At 35.9% G+C, this 17401-nt stretch overlaps 1 protein-coding gene across 3 annotated transcripts; it reads left to right on the top strand.

The window, feature by feature from the left end:
* The first annotated feature begins 426 nt into the window (after positions 1 to 426).
* LOC144035468 (chloride anion exchanger-like) lies at positions 427 to 16382 on the top strand. Of its 3 annotated transcripts, none has more exons than XM_077545185.1 (21): positions 427 to 678; positions 6541 to 6723; positions 7467 to 7606; positions 7710 to 7820; positions 7897 to 8057; positions 8694 to 8858; positions 8935 to 9087; positions 9232 to 9314; positions 10485 to 10632; positions 10719 to 10832; positions 11195 to 11272; positions 11344 to 11439; positions 11517 to 11623; positions 12468 to 12537; positions 12616 to 12708; positions 12787 to 12882; positions 14353 to 14583; positions 14658 to 14712; positions 15011 to 15156; positions 15289 to 15348; positions 16085 to 16382. In XM_077545185.1, exons 1-21 carry the CDS (start codon positions 653 to 655, stop codon positions 16109 to 16111), a joined length of 2343 nt encoding a protein of 780 aa, XP_077401311.1. In that variant the 5' UTR covers positions 427 to 652; the 3' UTR covers positions 16112 to 16382. The 3 variants fall into 3 exon arrangements, with proteins under 3 accessions (XP_077401311.1, XP_077401314.1, XP_077401313.1); XM_077545188.1 differs by lacking the exon at positions 427 to 678 and adding an exon at positions 5215 to 5552 and having other exon boundaries at positions 6544 to 6723; XM_077545187.1 differs by lacking the exon at positions 427 to 678 and adding an exon at positions 5215 to 5552.
* Positions 16383 to 17401: the final 1019 nt, after the last annotated feature.

Genomic DNA, 17401 nt, shown 5'->3' with positions numbered 1-17401 from the left:
AATTGCTTAACCATGCTCACAATCTGATAAACTTAGCCAAACTAAAGTAATCTATAAGACCGCTCTGCAGCCTCAGACAGCCAACATTACAACCTAAGGGCCACAAAAAAAAAATTATATGTAAATAAAAATGTTACTAATAATATTTAAAAAAAATAATAATAATTTAAGTATTTGAAGAAATGAAAATGATATAAATGTACTTCCTTTAATTCATATCCACCCCTTAGTAATTAAAATATGCATACAAATGATTATGAATATTTAAATAGATCAATGTGACGCAAGTAAATCGCACCGTCCCTATCGATTTGTCCCAGCTGTGACGCACATGCACACTTTGACCCCGAGGTCAGGCCTGGAAATCTGTAAAAGCGTGCGTGTCAAGATTGTTCCACGCGCCGCTCGGAACAATGTTTACTCTGTTCTGAAACGTGAGCGCTCGCTCACTTGCATTCGCACCCACCGAACGACAACCCGAGCGGCCCACCGGTCGCTCGTCGCCCACTTCAACATGCTGGCCTATTTCTCGTACCGTTACCGCCGGCGCCGGAAAATGCACATTATTTGCTATTGCGGTGCGTGCAAACGCTTTTAGCACTTCCGTTATGTTGGCACAGATGAACGGGGGAGGCATTTATTGGGATTGAATATGAACTGGCTGACCTTTCCAAATCAGTAAGTGACATTTTAAGTGTTACTAATAGTAAACATCTTATTAACCTTCTGTGGACCTTGCGATCTTAACCCTTATTATATCTACTAAATATCTCCTTTATCAGGCCAGTCAGTAAATGTTATCTTTCTAACTTGTGCAGTATGCCATGTACTAGTTGCCATTATCTCCACGGTGCTATTTATTGCCCCTTTATTTAGTGGGGGAAACAATCACGTGTCAGTCAAATGAATGGATTCATGTTTGAACCTGTGCAATGCGTAGTCATGACGCTCGAGGTTCTGTTTATTATCGTCTCCTATCTTGTACAGTATGTTGAAATGGGTTCGTCACGCTTTGTGCTGCCCAAGAAGATAACGTTGCGCTGTTGCGCAATCCAGTCAACACCACATTAAATAAAACACGATGAATTAAAAAATGATATGGTCATTAATATTATTAATACTCAACTTTTCACTCTGATAGTTTGATTGTAGTTGTTTGGCAATGGTGAGGAATCATAATGGAAGCTCCTGTATAGTTACAATCAGATCAAGTTTTATTATGATTAAAGGATTATTACTATGATCATTAGCAAGTTCTTTGATAGAGCTGCAGCTGTTGTATACACGGTGTTTCATCTTAACTCATTCACTGCCATTGACGGCTATAGACGTCCAAAATTTCATTTTGACTATTTCAATTAGTTTCACATTTTTTTCCACTTTTGTTAAAAGAGTATTAAAAAAATATTGTACATTTAGAACAGATATAAGATTTGTGATTAATCGTGAGTTAACAAGTGAAGTCATGCGATTAATTACCTGGCCTGATGCCCCTAATTTTTAATAATCTTTTTATATATATATATATATATATATATATATATATATATATATATATATATATATATATATATATATATATAATTTTAATTATTTATTATATATTTTTTAATCATCTTTTCTTTTTTTTTTAAACAATTTTATTTTTATTTTATTTATTTTTTTAATAATCTTTTCTTTTTTTAAAATATATAAAAAATTAGGGGTATCAAACGATTAAAATGTTTAATCGTACTTAATCGCATGACTTCTCTAGTTAACTCATGATTAATCACACATTTTACATCTGTTCTAAATGTACAATTAAAAAAATCTAGGTTTTCATACTCTTGTTTAACAAAAGTGGAAAAAATGTGAAACTAATAGAAATAGTTCAAATGAATTTTTGACGTCTATAGCCGTCAATGGCAGTGAATGAGTTAATATTTCACTTCACAAAATAAAATATTTGTGTAACTGGCAAACGTCGCAGGATAAAATTGGTTTCATTGGAAAAGGAAAATGGTGGTTTTGCCAGACCATTGTTACGTCACAATTAAGGTTCCAGCTTTTTGTGGAAAATGCCATTTACACCAATTATGCAAAAACTGCTGAGTCAAAAACAACCCTTTTTAATATTATTATTATTTATCTTTTTTTTTTTTTAAATAAAAAAAATATTTATATTTGTAATTTGCATGCAACGAGAATGCAATTAAACAATTGCATTTCCACTCCACCAGTACCATATTGTGTCCCATTTCATTTTTTTAAAAAGTTGTTTTTACAATATAGAGAAATGATTATCACACACTATCGTTTACATCACAAAACCTTTGATCCACCCAAAATTAATTGCAGCTCTATTGTTGCCCAGTGAATAAATGACTAATGTTAGTGTTTAATAGCCAACTGGTCGCTGACAGTTACTGCATGTCGTTGAGGTCCTCCAAGATGAATAAAAACAAATCTTTATTATTCAAGACATAATAACCATTCTTTTCTCTTCTTTTAGTGTACTGAATATTGTATGTAATGTTTACACGACTGCCTCACTGTTGTCCTCATTGTATTAAAAAAAAATAATAATAATTGTAACATGAGCCAGAAAATTCTGAATTCAACACATGATTCTGTGTAGGAACTTCTACTTCGACTAAACCAAACCTATTCATAATATCAAGGATTATTGTTCTAACTTGCGGAGTTCCTAAAATAAATGCGCGGATGCGGCTCATCTCAGCCAACTCTTCTGTAGTCTCACCTCTTTGTGGTCCAATTGTAAGATAACATTCGGAGTTTACTCTTGGAAGGCTTGCCAGACGGACCCACTTTGTTCTTTCAATTTTAATAATTCTATTAATAATAATCATGGAAGCAAATATGTGGCGAGCTGGAAAAATGTTGGCCTTGGCGCAGTCAAGCGGGAGAGGATCGCGCCAGCGTTTATCAGATATGAGTCACGCCGCTGTCATTTATTGGAGAACAAAAGCGGGCCCAAACTCCTCCAAGCCTCCTACTCGCCTCTTGCTTTTATTTTATGAAATGAAATCATGAAAAGCGATGCAGGATGTTTGAAATGTCACTACTAGAATGGCGTGTTTAGGAATTGAATCAATATATGTATTGGCTAAAACAAACAAATAACTTAACCGCCATTGGTTCGAAAACCTGGGGATTTTTTTTTTTTAATTATACAATAGCGCCAACTGCTGCATATCTACACCAGTTTTGCTTCTGCCACCTACATAACAAAAAGAAAAAACAATCTCGCCCCAAGCCATTTGAAATCTGGCCCTTTAAACACACCAACCTGTTTATGTTTGAATGTTGCATAGGGACATAATGGTGTGTGTGTGTTTTTTTTTCTCCCATTATACACACATGAATCACTGGTGTGAACAGTCTTCATTCCAAACATCTCACTAAGGTCATTCGCACAATTCACTGTGCGTGTTTGCATTCCAGCTCAAATGCACTGAAACTCATGAACAGCAACCTCCCACACGCACTGATTACAACATTATCATCCAATGCAATTAAACACGATTTAATATGTTTGCGCAAATTTAGAAATAGTATATGTTTAAAGGGATTTACTGTATGTTTAAAATGCAATGAAATGGAGTCCCACAAGGCTCTGTCCTCAGTCCATTGTTTACTTCACAATTGGTGACACCAGTTTGACCGAGTGTCACAAAACTGGATAGACGTAACCATCACAACAGGACACTCCAAAAAGTATCAAGGAACCATGCCCGAAATTGAACAGGAAGTCGTCCATTTTGGTTTGAAACGGACATTTTGGCCACATTCTTTGACTCCGACACTTTTTCTTTTTTTTTTACTTACACCATCCAATATCAAAGTTTAACTCATTCACTGCCATTGACGGCTATAGACGTCAAAAATTAATTTGAACTATTAGTTTCAATATTTTTTTTCACTTTTGTTAACTAGAGTATGAAAACCTAGAAAAATATGTATTGTACATTTAGAACAGATATAAAATGTGTGATTAATCTTGAGTTTACTAGTGAAGTCATATGAAAAATTTTAATCGCCTGATGCTCTTAATAAAAAAAAGAAGAAAAGATTATAAAATATTAGGGGTGTCAGACGATAATTTTTTTTAAATTGTAATTAATCAATTACTCACAAATTTTATGTTATAAATGCAAAATAAAAAATTCTAGATTTTCATACTCTTGTTAACAAAAGTGGGAAAAAATGTGAAACTAATATAGTTCAAATGAATTTTTGACGTCTATAGCCATCAATGGCAGTGAATGATCATTTTGACTATTTCAGATGTTGCAGTGTAATTTCTTGTAATATTTTATTACATTATTATTTTTTTACTTACAATTATCCAATATCAAAGTTTAACTCATTCACTGCCATTGACGGCTCTAGACGTCAAAAATTTATTTGAACTATTAGTTTAAATTTTTTTTCTACACTTTTGTTAACTAGAGTATGAAAACCTAAAAAAAATGTATTGTACATTTAGAACAGATATAAAATGTGTGATTAATCTTGAGTTTACTAGTGAAGTCATATGAAAAATTTTAATCGCCTGATGCTCCTAATAAAAAAAAGAAGAAAAGATTATAAAATATTAGGGGTGTCAGACGATAATTTTTTTTTAATTGTAATTTATCGATTACTCACAAATTTTATATGTTATAAATGCAAAATAAAAAATTAGGGGGCATCAGGCGATTAAAAATTTTAACCGTACTTAATCGCATGACTTCTCTAGTTAACTCATGATTAATCACACATTTTATATCTGTTCTAAATGTACAATTAAAAAATTCTAGATTTTCATACTCTTGTTAACTAAAGTGGGAAAAAATGTGAAACTAATATAGTTCAAATGAATTTTTGACGTCTATAGCCGTCAATGGCAGTGAATGATCATTTTGACTATTTCAGATGTTGCAGTGTAATTTCTTGTAATGTTTTAATACATTATTATTTAATACTCACAAGAGTGTCATAATAGACAACCACCACGCCTCAATACTAAACGCACTATCAATCAAAATGATTATCTTTGGTAAGGCCATAAGCTCCTCCCTGGAATGTCATTTACCTTTCCACCATATGATGTGATCATCGTGCAATAATGTATCTGCCATCCGATCAATGTTATGGAGGCCCTTTCTGCAGCATTTCCATGTCGTAAATCTCCTAAAATATCCAAACACAGTGCTGTTGTTGACCTTTGGCAGCATTCCGCCGCCCCCCCCAACCCCGCTTAAAAAGCTCCTTGATTTCCACCTCCTAACAATGGCCTGTCCTGTCCCGTCCCTCCTCCAGGGGCGGAAAATCCGCCACTGCTGAAAACTTTCGAAGACAGATATCAGTGAGAACAATGGTCAAGGATAAGGCAGGCATCCAAACTCAAGGGATCCCATCGTCATTACTGTTAATAATTACAGTCGAGAGTTGCGACTGCTGCGTAATTTATTGATGGCTGAACAGTCGGCCATCGCAGTTGCGTTCCAAATGCTGGAGGAGGAGGAAAGGCCAGGGGAAAGTTCGGATTTGTAGCACTCAATCAGGTAGGTGACCTCACAATAAGATTCGACGTGAATTGGATGATCATTTCAGCTATAATAAACTGGCATAATTTTTTTTTTTTTTAAGCTCAAAAATCTGTGGTACTTTTTAAAAAATATATTATTATTATTATTATTTATAATATGAGATTAATCATTTTTGTCATCATATATTTTTTGCTTTGGTTAATGCTATGGCACCTGAAAAAAAAAATGGAAATATTTCTGAACAAATCCTTCATAATTTTTTAAGTAAAAAAAAATTCAAATACTATGCATGTCAATTTAATTTCACAGTAATTGGGTTACATACCAATGCTTATGTTAGTTTTTTATTGAAGCTGTGTTAGCTACTGCTCAAAAACAAACATATTTCAGGTCAAATGTTTTTGAAAGAAAGAAAGAAATTGTTATTGTCTTTTTTTAATGGTATGAATAACAGTATTGAATATTTATGCTTCTGTGCATTAGCTACAATGCTAACCGTAGCTTTACAGTATGAGGAAAGGAAAACCATAAAGTCTTTTTCTGATATGAGTGACAAGATTGCTTGTGTCGGTTGCTACGCTAACTGGTCAAGACAAAACTTCACTTACAAAACAATACAAGAAAAAGAAAAAAACATTGCTATGAATGTTTATATTTTGATATGGCTAACAGTGTTGCATTTGTTTTATAGGAACCAGCACAAAACTGATTAAAAGATTATTTAGGAATGACTCTTACTGGCAGCTACAGTTACATTTTATCATGAGAACAGATATAATATCATAATATCATTTCTGGAGTGAGCCACTAAACGATAGGTGCTTTCTATTGTAGCTTTCAAGCAAGTGATTCATTTGAAAGCAACACTCGCTGCCATTGCTCTCTATTTATCAAATGTGACAAGTGATCCAGACCTCTTGCGCGGTCGGTCCCCTCTGGACCTTTGTTGTTTGCGGCGTCAAAGGTGATCTCACGCTTCCTAATGTGCTTAAATGGATGTGAGCAGCAGCAGCAGCAGTAGCAGCAGCGGGTCCTCGGAGGTAGCACAAGCAGCCGCGATGCAAGCGAGGGCCGAGCGGTACGTGGTGGCGCGCTCCTTGTACTCGGAGGAGTCGTTCGCCGAGCAGCACCAGAAGGTCTACAGGCACCGCAAGACCACGCTGGACCACGTCAAGCAGTACTTCACGTGAGGCAACATGCGCACTTCGCTACACTTTGAAACTTTGTTAGATAAGGTGCTCGAGTGTTATCTCCTTTTCGGGAAGAGAATTGCTCTTTGTTGTCAATTTGCCAAAAACATTAAGGGGAATAAAAATAAGTTCCTGTTGCTGTTTTTATAGCTTTTTTTTTATTATTCTAGTGTGTTGGCGATGCTTTATGGTGCTTCTTCACCAATAATTTAACCCTGGCGAACCCACGGGGTCAAATTTGGCCCCTATAAATTCTGCTACTCAAATAACAAAGACCTTTTTTTTTTTACAAATTTAACTTCAAAAGTCTCGAGTGCCACTTCTGACCCCTGCATGGGGCCATCTAGTGGATGAATATTGCACTTACATGAGCCAGAGTGGTGGTGACAAGATGGCTGACAACATGCTGTTTTGTTGAGCTGGAAATCAATCCAAACAAAACCATCTTCTCAGCAAACCATCAGATGGTAAAATTGTGTTTTTTTTGTTAATTTATTAGTATGTTTTATATATATATATTGATAAATTGGCAACTCTGAGCTAGTTCAAAAAAAAGGGTTAAAATTGAAAAAACATATATTTTGGTGTTCAGTGAACTTATAGCATTTAATGTATAATTCATACTTTTCCAAAGAAGAAAAGGGTTCTTGGGTTCTCCAGGGTTAAAAATGTGATCATTCTTTTTAGTATCTTTTCACATGAATCCGATCTTTTTGTCACCGTTTATCATCCATTGAAGGTGTGACGCCAGACGTGCCAAAAATGCCGTTTTGTCTCTCCTGCCAATCGTCGGCTGGGTTAAGATCTACCGGGTCAAAGAGTGGTTGCTGAGTGATATCGTGTCGGGAGTCAGTACTGGACTTGTCGCCGTGCTGCAAGGTTTGTTTTCCACTTTTGACGATTTTGTTTGATAATGGAGTGAGCGGGTGTCTTATTTTCGTTTTGGTGGTTTTGATGAAAACCTATCACCGTTATATTTCAGGTTTAGCCTACTGTCTCCTGGCTTCTCTTCCACCCTGGTATGGCCTCTTCTCTGCTTTCTTCCCTGTCGTCATCTACTTTTTCCTCGGAACCTCCAGACACATCTCAGTGGGTAAGGCCCCTCCCCTTTCCCGACCACGTTTCCCCATCAGCCTCATGTTATGATCCTCCTCTCGCCTGTTCTGAAGGTCCGTTCCCGGTGCTGTGTCTGATGATCGGCTCGGTGGTTACCAGGCTGGTCCCGGACGAAGGCCCGCCCGCTAACATCACGGGTTTCGAAGGTCTTTCCAAGGACGAGCAGAGAGTGCTGGTGGCGTCCTCTGTTACGTTCCTTGTGGGAATCATGCAGGTGAAATTGTCTCGCGTTTGAATGTAAATGTAAATATTAAAATATTCAATTTATAGTGTTTTTTATGTCTTTTTTTTTTTTTTTTTTAACCCTGGAGAACCCAAGAACCCTTTTTTTCTTTGGAAAATTATGAATTATACATTAAATGACTGCTATAAGTTCACTGAACACCAAAATATATGTTTTTTTTTTTCAATTTTAACCCTTTAGTCCCTAATTTAGGATTAGGGCGAAATTTGACCCTTTTGGGATTTAGGGGTATCATTTTGAAAAATCAGAATAACAAAAACTGTCAGTAAACTATTTAGAATTTAAGAAAAAAAATAATCAATCAAATACACAGCTACATTGAACAATATATATTTTTTGTTTTATTTGTTGCATTTTGAATGTGCAAACACACTTTGGCCAATGGAAACAAGAACACAGGGACAAAATCACTGCTGAAAAAAAAAAAAGGTCTTTGAGTAGCAGAATTTATAGGGGCCAAATTTGACCCCGAGGGTTCTCCAGGGTTAAAATAATAATCATTTTAATGTAATTTTTCAAAAATATTTTGTACGTCAATTTTTTCTTCCCTTGAAGCAATATTTCAAATCTGAATGGAAATTGCTTGGATGTGTGTTTTTCTCGCAGCTGGCGATGGGCATCCTGCAGGTGGGCTTCGTGGTCATGTACCTGTCCGACACGCTGGTGTCCGGCTTCACCACCGCGGCCGCCATTCACATCCTGGTGTCCCAGCTCAAGTTTGTGCTGGGCCTGCAAGTCCCTGGAATTAGTGGACCGCTCTCCATTATATACGTAAGCCATGAAAAAAAAAAAGGCTTTTAATTTGTGTTGCACATTTTGTGATTTTTGTTGTTTTTTTTCTTGACAGACTTTAGAGGTCATCTTCAACAAGATCCAGTCCACCAACGTTTGCGATGTGGTCATCTCCTTGGTGATCATTGTGGTGGTTTTCGTGGTCAAGGAGCTCAATGATCGGTTCAAAGCCAAGCTGCCCGTTCCCATCCCCATAGAGGTTATCATGGTGAGGGGCTCGTCTCAATACGCTTCATCCAACACATTTTGGTCATTATAAACACTAATCTACATTGTGATTTAATTTATGGTGTGATTATGTCTCATTTCAAAACGAAGTGGCTATAAACCATTTCATAAATGTGTTCCCCAGACCGTCATTGCATGTGGTGTTTCTTACGCGTTTGACTTCAGGACCAAGTATGGCATCGACGTCGTCGGTCATATTCCAAAGGGGTACGATTTTTTTTGCACAGTACTGACTTCAGTCGCCCGGTCTGCAAGCAGAAATCTTTGAAAGGATACAAATTAACTCATTGATGTATTATATATAAAACTGAGTACGGCGATTACAATTTTTAATCATAATTGATTGCATGACTTCAATAGTTAACTCGGGATTAATTGCAAATTTTATACCTGTTCTAAATGTACAATAAAATATTTTATTAGTTTTCATACTCTTGTTAACATAAAAGTGGGGGAAAAAATGTTAGACTCATAGAAATATGGCAGCATCTTTTAGTCATTGATGCAGTAATTTCATAAAAATTCATAAAATTGAGTTCAAATTAAAAAGATGTACTTAGTAACTTGTGAAATTCTGCACATTTTTTAAATTGGAAAATACAACTTGCCCCCAGTCTTCACAAATATATGCATTACTCATTTACTGCCATTGACGGCTATAGACGTCAAAAATTCATTTGAACTATTTCTATTAGTATAAAAATGTTTTCCACTTTTGCTAACAAGAGTATGAAAACCTAAAAATTTTTTATTGTACATTCAGAACAGATATCAAATTTGTGATTAATCGTTAGTTAACTAGTGAAGTCATGTGATTAATTACAATTTTACAAAATTTATCGCCTGACGCCCCTAATTTTAAAAAAAATTATAAAAAATACGGAGCGTCAGACGGTTAAAATTTGTATTGACTTCAATAGTTGACTCACGATTAATCACAAATTTTATATCTGTTATAAATGTACAATAAAAAAAATTCTAGGTTTTCATAAAAAATGAAATGAAATGAAAAAATGTTAAACTAAGAGAAATAGTTCCAATGAATTTTTGACGTCTATAGTCGTCAATGGCAGTGAATGAGTTAAATTTATTACTGCTCAATTTTGGCGTGGTCGTGGCTGCTGTGTTGCGACAAGTAAGGGGTGGTCATTAATCCCGCATTTAAAAAAAAAAAAAATGGTGGCGCTAAAGGAACTTTAGATTAATTTAAAATGAATGCACTAATTTTGACACCCCTAATAAAAATAAATACATGTAAACCAGACGGAATGCAAATCGGAAAGTGCTCTTTTCCTGACATTGAACTAATTTCAACTTGGTGCTGATGAGCCTTTTGATAACTGACATACTGTTCATCCTGTTCATGTTCCTACTCAGGTACGAGCCTCCGATTGCCCCCAACCTGCACATCTTCCAAGACACGGCCGTGGAGGCGTTCCCAATGGCCATCGTGGGTTTTGCCGTGGCCTTCTCTGTGGCTAAAGTCTACTCTGTCAAGCACGACTACACCATAGATGGAAACCAGGTGCGTAGAACAAACAATGCAATTTTTTATTTTTTTATTTTAATCGCATGAAGTTAGGCAAGATCCCGTCTTTGATTTACTTCTAGGAGCTGATTGCTTTTGGAGTCAGCAATATTTTCGGCGCATCCTTCAAGTCTTTTGCAGCCAGCACAGCTCTATCCAGGAGTGCAGTGCAGGAAAGTACAGGTGGAAAAACTCAGGTAACCCCCAAATCTTTATTGATTTCTCATAAAACAGTAACCATGTCACAAAAACCTGCCCAAGTCTCACACAGCATTATATACACATATTTCCACCTCACTACATTCTCTTCGCACCTCTTAATTTTATTATTTTTTTTTATTTTTTTTTTTTATTTTTTTATTTTTTTTAATCTTTTTTATTATTATTATTTTTTTCTTCTAGAGAGCTCAGTATTGTTCATTCGGTAATGTTACCGATTTGACATGTCATCATCATTGCTCTCTCTTTTTTTAAATTTTTAATTAAAAAATAATAATAATAATAAAACTTTTATTTTGTATGTGGGTGAGTGAGTATGTGTATCTTCGCACCTCTTCAGGTTGCCGGTTTGCTCTCAGCAATCATCGTGATGATCGTCACCCTGGCCATCGGATTTCTCCTGGACCCCCTCCCGAAGGTGGGCTCGCTCTCATCTCTTTTTTTACTCGTCGTGTGTTTACAACCTGCGCTGACCCGTGTTCCCGACAGTCCGTGCTGGGCGCCGTGGTCATCGTCAACCTGAAAGGAATGCTCATGCAGTTTCGAGAGGTCCCGTACCTGTGGAGGCGGGACAAGCCAGACTGTGTGAGTGCTCGGATGGCGTGTCAGCTGGAATGAAATCAGATTGTAATTTTTTTAAATTTTATTTTCTTTTTTTACAGGTGGTGTGGTTGGGCACGTGTCTCGCAGCCGTCTTACTGGGGTTGGATCTTGGTCTGGCCGCAGGTCTCGGTGTGGAACTACTCAGTGTCGTTCTCAGAGCTCAGTTGTAAGTACCTGATCATTTAAAGGTGCATTTTGCCGTTAAAAAAAAAAAAAAAAAAAAAAGCCTGGATGAGTATGAAGAGCCCTGACGGCTTTTACCTTCCCTTCATAGTAGAGTGTGCGGACCCTGCACACATCACAGTTTTTGGGGGGAGGGGAGGGGTGGAGTGGGCGTCCCCCGTGGAGTAGCGGAAAAGTGGCATTGTGCTAGCGTTAGCCTGTGGCGTTAGCTCGTGTACGACACCGCACGCATGAGCTGTTAACTTTCCACAGTTGGGATACAAAGGTTTGTGTTCTTAACTCATTCACTGGCAGCCATTTTCACTGAAGCAACCCCCTTCGCTCCCGGCTGTTTTACTGGATTTTGACTGATTTTGCAAGGCCCACAGAATATTGTGTTCTATTGCTATAAAAACATGGAACCTACCAAAAGAAAGATTAGAGTCTCTTCTTTCATCAGGATCAAAAAAGTATATTTGTATTTGTTTCCGTTTTGCAGCAATTAGCATTAGGTTATAGCTAAATGTCATCATTAGTCACATTGCTGGTGAAAATACTGGCTGATCTCTTATATTCTGCTGCCACCTGCTGGCGTTTTTTTTGGAATAACTACCACTGCTTTAAGCCACCTCTTCATGTCAGAGGTTAGTTTGCTCTTACATAAAAATAAAAATAAACGTATAAAATATGTTTTTGGGAGTGGAGGACTAGATTGGACTAACTCCTTTTTTTTTATCTTACTGCTGCAATAAAATGGCACTTAAGGATTTAGATGTTATGGATGTCTTTTTCTGACTACTTGTTTTTACATAAATGATAGGCCATCTATTTCCTGTACTGTATTTCAGCCCCCGCTGCAGTGTGCTGGCCAACATCCACGGCACTGACATCTACAAGGACAGAAAGGACTACGTTGATGTGAGTTGCGAGTGGCACGATGACCTTTTTGTAACGGTGCCGAGCTACGTCAAACCCGTGTATGTATTTCTTCCCCAGATATATGAGCCAGAAGGGGTGAAAATCTTCCGAATCCCGTCGCCAATCTTCTTCGCCAATATCGAGTTCTTCAGAAGCAAACTGGTGGAAGCTGTAAGTGTTTTTTTTTTTCTTCGCTAATTACATACAATTGCCCAACTAGATTGAAATATCCTTTTATGGTATTTTCAGGTTGGCTTTAATCCACTGAGGGTGCTCAGGAAGCGAAATAAGGCGCTTAGATTGATCCGGAAACTTCTAAAGAAAGGTTATCTCCAATGGACATCAGTAAGTGATAACCTGCTCACATATAAAAGCTTGCCATAAACGAATCCGGCATCACGTTTCCAACAGGCCAAAGTTATCTCGCACCCGCTTTGAGGTAGCAGTAATTTCAACATTCAATAAATATTCGTAAACAATATTGTTGGAATGTATTAAATCATACAAATATAAACAGTAAAAGTCTTACAATTAATTTAAGTAATTTACTGGCAAACTTTAATCTCAGATGCAAGTTATTTGTGTTTCATTGTTGTTGCTATTATTATTATTATTTTTACTATTGTCATTATTAACATCATATTATTTGACTTGTTTTTCAATTTTGCCACACTGTGCTGAAAAAGGGCATCATTTTGTCTATAATTCAAAAAGTCAAAAAATGCAATGTTTTTGTTTATTATTATTATTAACTCATTCACTGCCATTGATGTCAAAAATTCAATATTAATGCTATTTATATTAGTTTCAATTTTTTTCTCACTTTTATTAACAAGAGTAGGAAAACCTAGATTTTTTTTATTGTACATTTAGAACAGATATAAAATGTATGATTAATCGTGAGTTAACTAGAGAAGATTAAAATTTTTAATCGCCTGATGCCCCTAATTTTTTTATATATTTAAAAAAAAGAAAATATTAAATATTAAATAATATAATATATAAGTCATGCGATTAATTACAATTAAAAAAATTATCGTCTGATGCCTTTAATTTTTAATAATCTTTTCTTTTCTTTTTAATTAGGGGCATCAGGCAATTAATTTAATTTTAATTTATTATTATTATTTAATTGTAATTAAATAAATACAATTTTATATTTGTTCTAAACGTAATTTTAAAAAATTCTAGGTTTTCATACTCTTGTTCTAGTGGGAAAAATGTGAAACTAATAGAAAGAGTTCAATTTTTGACGTCTATAGCCGTCAACGGCAGTGAATGAGTTAATTATTTATTTTATTTTCAAAAAGTTTGTATGTGGCTAAGCTTTATATTGCATACTGTATGTACCGTGTGGTCCAGTGTTATAAAAAAAAAAAGTCAAATCATCTGCCCAGTGCTATCATATAAATTCATTTATAACATTTATTGCGTAAAACTAAAACTCTATAAACTGTTTTGACAATAATCGTATAGTCTGCAGTATCATAAATACTACATCATAAATGTTTACTCCAATGAAGATTAGATCATAGTTTGAAATGAGTCAGACTCAGCACTCGTGTGTGCAATTCAGGTTTGTGACAGATGACGATTTATTGTCAGCTCTGTTCAGAGTTGCCGACATACGTGACTTTTATAATTAGTCATTGAACGTCAACACGCCGCACGTTGTGCATGTTTGCTTATCCTTGTGCTAATCCACGCTGTCATTTAAAAGTCAACGTTGCGTAGAAGCGACATACTGTTGTGGCTCGCCAGTGGAAAAGGGAAAACATGTGGGAAAGTGTTGTGAGCGGATATTTCCCGTTCCAGAACGGCTTCCTGAACACAGCATGCGGCCCCATCAAGGAATCGGTGGAGTTGGAAGGCAACGCGGAGGAACTGGACCTGCCCACCGACTTCAAGGACCTTCCCGCCCGCGTGGACTGGAAGGCCGAGCTTCCCGCCAACATCATTGTTCCCCGGGTGGACCTGCACAGTCTGGTGCTGGACTTTGCGGCCGTCTCCTTCCTGGACGTGTCCGCTCTCAAGGGTCTCAAGGCGGTCAGTTCGTATTCAGATACGCTTTCAGACTTTGGCGCTGAAGTCTCACCAAACTGCCCCGTCGTTCGTTGCAGGCTCTCAAAGAGTTTGTCCGCGTTGAAGTGGATGTCTACATTGTTGCCTGTGATCGTAAGTGTGAAATTCTAGATTTTATTTTTTTTTTTACTCTTCCACTGTTAGCAGTGTCCAGTTTCTCACAGAAACGTCCACTTTGGGGTCTTTAAAGGGTCATGAGGGGAATTTTGAAAGAGGAAAATATTGATGAAGATCTGCAAAATCTGCATCTGTAAAAAGTATTAACAGCAAAAATAATAATAATAATAATAATAATAATAATGATAAAATTGGGAGCATTTATTTCATCAGTTGAAAAAATTATTTCTTTTATTTTGGTGTTCCTCCGTTTTTGTTTGTTGTGCGTTTGTAGCGTACATCCTGGGCAAATTGCACCAGTGCAGCTTCTTCGATGATGAACTGCAGCCGTCCATGTTCTTCCTGACGCTGCACGACGCCGTGCTGCACATCCTGGACAAACATCCCGAGTGCTCCAAAAACAAGTCCAGCTACGACAAGGTTAGCCTACTAGGAAGGGATTTTCAAGAGTAGTTATATTACATAAAGTTGTATTTTTCACACACATATATATATATATATATAATATTATAGATATTATAATATCTAATATATGTATTGTTTCTTTTGAAGATTCTAACAACGGTCACGGTCCACCATCCTGCAGGAGGTCTCAGGAGCAGAGATAGGAATGTATGTATTACATTGCACACACTCGTGTCACGTTATGTGTAAGAAGACTCCTTTTTATCCTTATTTCAAGCCTTATTTAAGATTTATGTAATTTTTTTTACATGACAAATTCCCATTTACTTTTTTTTCTTTCTTTTTTTAGATAATTTTAACACAAACATACCAAATAAACCTTATATGATACATATTCATCAGTCTAATAAAGCTTATATATATTTGAAATGCATAATCTTCAGTTTTATGTATTTAGTATTAATAAAGTAGAATTACTCTAAATTAATAATTAGAGTATTTATTTAAAATACATAAAGTATATTGTTTAAATTGCATGATAATCAGGTTACCTCTACACGATAAATATACTGTGAAAAACACTTTTTTGGGGGTTATTTTATTTATTTATTTTTTATGTTTTGGGGATAAAACTGAATGCAGACATCGAAAAAAAATAATAATTTAAGTCACACTTTATTAATACTAAATACATAAACCTGAGGAATATGCATTTCAAATAAATAGGCTTTGTAAGTCTAATGAATATGTATCATATACGTTTTATTTGGTGTAGGTTGTGTTAAAATGATCTAAAAAAATACATGGAAATTTGTTATGTAACAAATTACATCAATCTTAAATTAGGCTTGAAATATTTCTGTGAGTGTATCAATGCTTTATGTACATTTTGATATATATGCATTGTACTTAAAAAATGACACACAAACAATTTTGTCCACAGGTGCCGGATCCAGAAACCAAGTTCTAACTTCTGAGTGATTTGTTGTTTTTTTCATCTCCAACACCAAAGGACAAGTTATTTTTTATTTCCAGATCAGCTCATGAGAGCACAGTGCACTTATACTGTATGCAATGCTTTGAACTTGACTTGACAATCGATATGTAAGCCTTATAAATGTATGCAAACAGGTAATTTGGTGTTTTCATATTGTACATATTGTGGACGTGTTGCAATGGATTTTTATATACTTTATAGTTCTATATTTTCAGGATGATGAAAATAAATTACGTTTTTGGCACACCTTGTTTTGAAATGGTCATGTTTTAGGGCTCACGCAGCATCTCGCCCCTAAAATCATCTGTGACCTGAAACACGATAAGTAGCAATGAATATGGATGTCAAATAAATATATAATAAAGGAGTAAAAACTAATAAGTAAAGCCTATAAACTTTAAACAATGAAAAATAAATGGCGCCCTCTGCTGGACAACACTCAAACTCAAACATGATGGCTGAAGAATTATTTTTTTAATAACATCCTGCCTAACGTTATATTGCACTTGAAGTTGTGTTCCTAAAATCCAAATGGCCATATTGGACATTCTGAATGTTTTTTTTTTTTTTTAAGCTGGTGTTTTATAAAATAATTATAAATGAAGGCAACGTTATATTTATTTACTCATTAATAATGAAAAATACATCTAAGTGCAATTTAAGACACATTCCCTTCGTTTAAACAGGGAGAGTGGATTATAAAGTAGCATAGGTCCACAATAGGAAAAGCAAGCATGCCAAGCAACAGTTGTCAAACTACTGTTGGTAACCAGGCACTCGATGCTAATGCTAACAGTTAGCTACTAGCCACGAACACCGGGGATATGTACCGTATCGTGCAGTGACGGCGTAATTAATTTGCGGTTTCTTCGCGTCCTAAATTCGCTATTTAATATATCTTCGCGGTGACATTATGATAATGGTGGTAGAAAATATGTAATTTCAATAAAAACGTTGATAATGCAAACCCAAAATGTCAAAGGGAAGTAGTCAAGCTGGCGTTCATGCCAACATGCTGGCAGACTTCAAAGTAAAATCCGTCAAGGCTGTTGCATTGGTGTCAAAATATTATTTGGTCAGCTTTATTAAGTTTGCCTTAGCGTAGCATCTTTTAAGTAGATGTTTCCAAATAGATTCGAAAATAAACGTGCACAAAATCAAAACCTGATTGTGTACTGAATGTGTTTTATCAATTTATATTAACCTCTAAGCCAGGGGTGGCCAAGTTCAGTCCGCAAGAGCCGCTCTCTAGCCTGTTATCCA

Source organism: Vanacampus margaritifer, chromosome 15, assembly GCF_051991255.1.
Source record: "Vanacampus margaritifer isolate UIUO_Vmar chromosome 15, RoL_Vmar_1.0, whole genome shotgun sequence".
Classification (NCBI taxonomy): Eukaryota; Metazoa; Chordata; class Actinopteri; order Syngnathiformes; family Syngnathidae; genus Vanacampus; species Vanacampus margaritifer.
The sequence above is the reverse complement of the archived record's forward strand: the minus strand, read 5'-3'. Positions and strand labels throughout refer to the sequence as shown.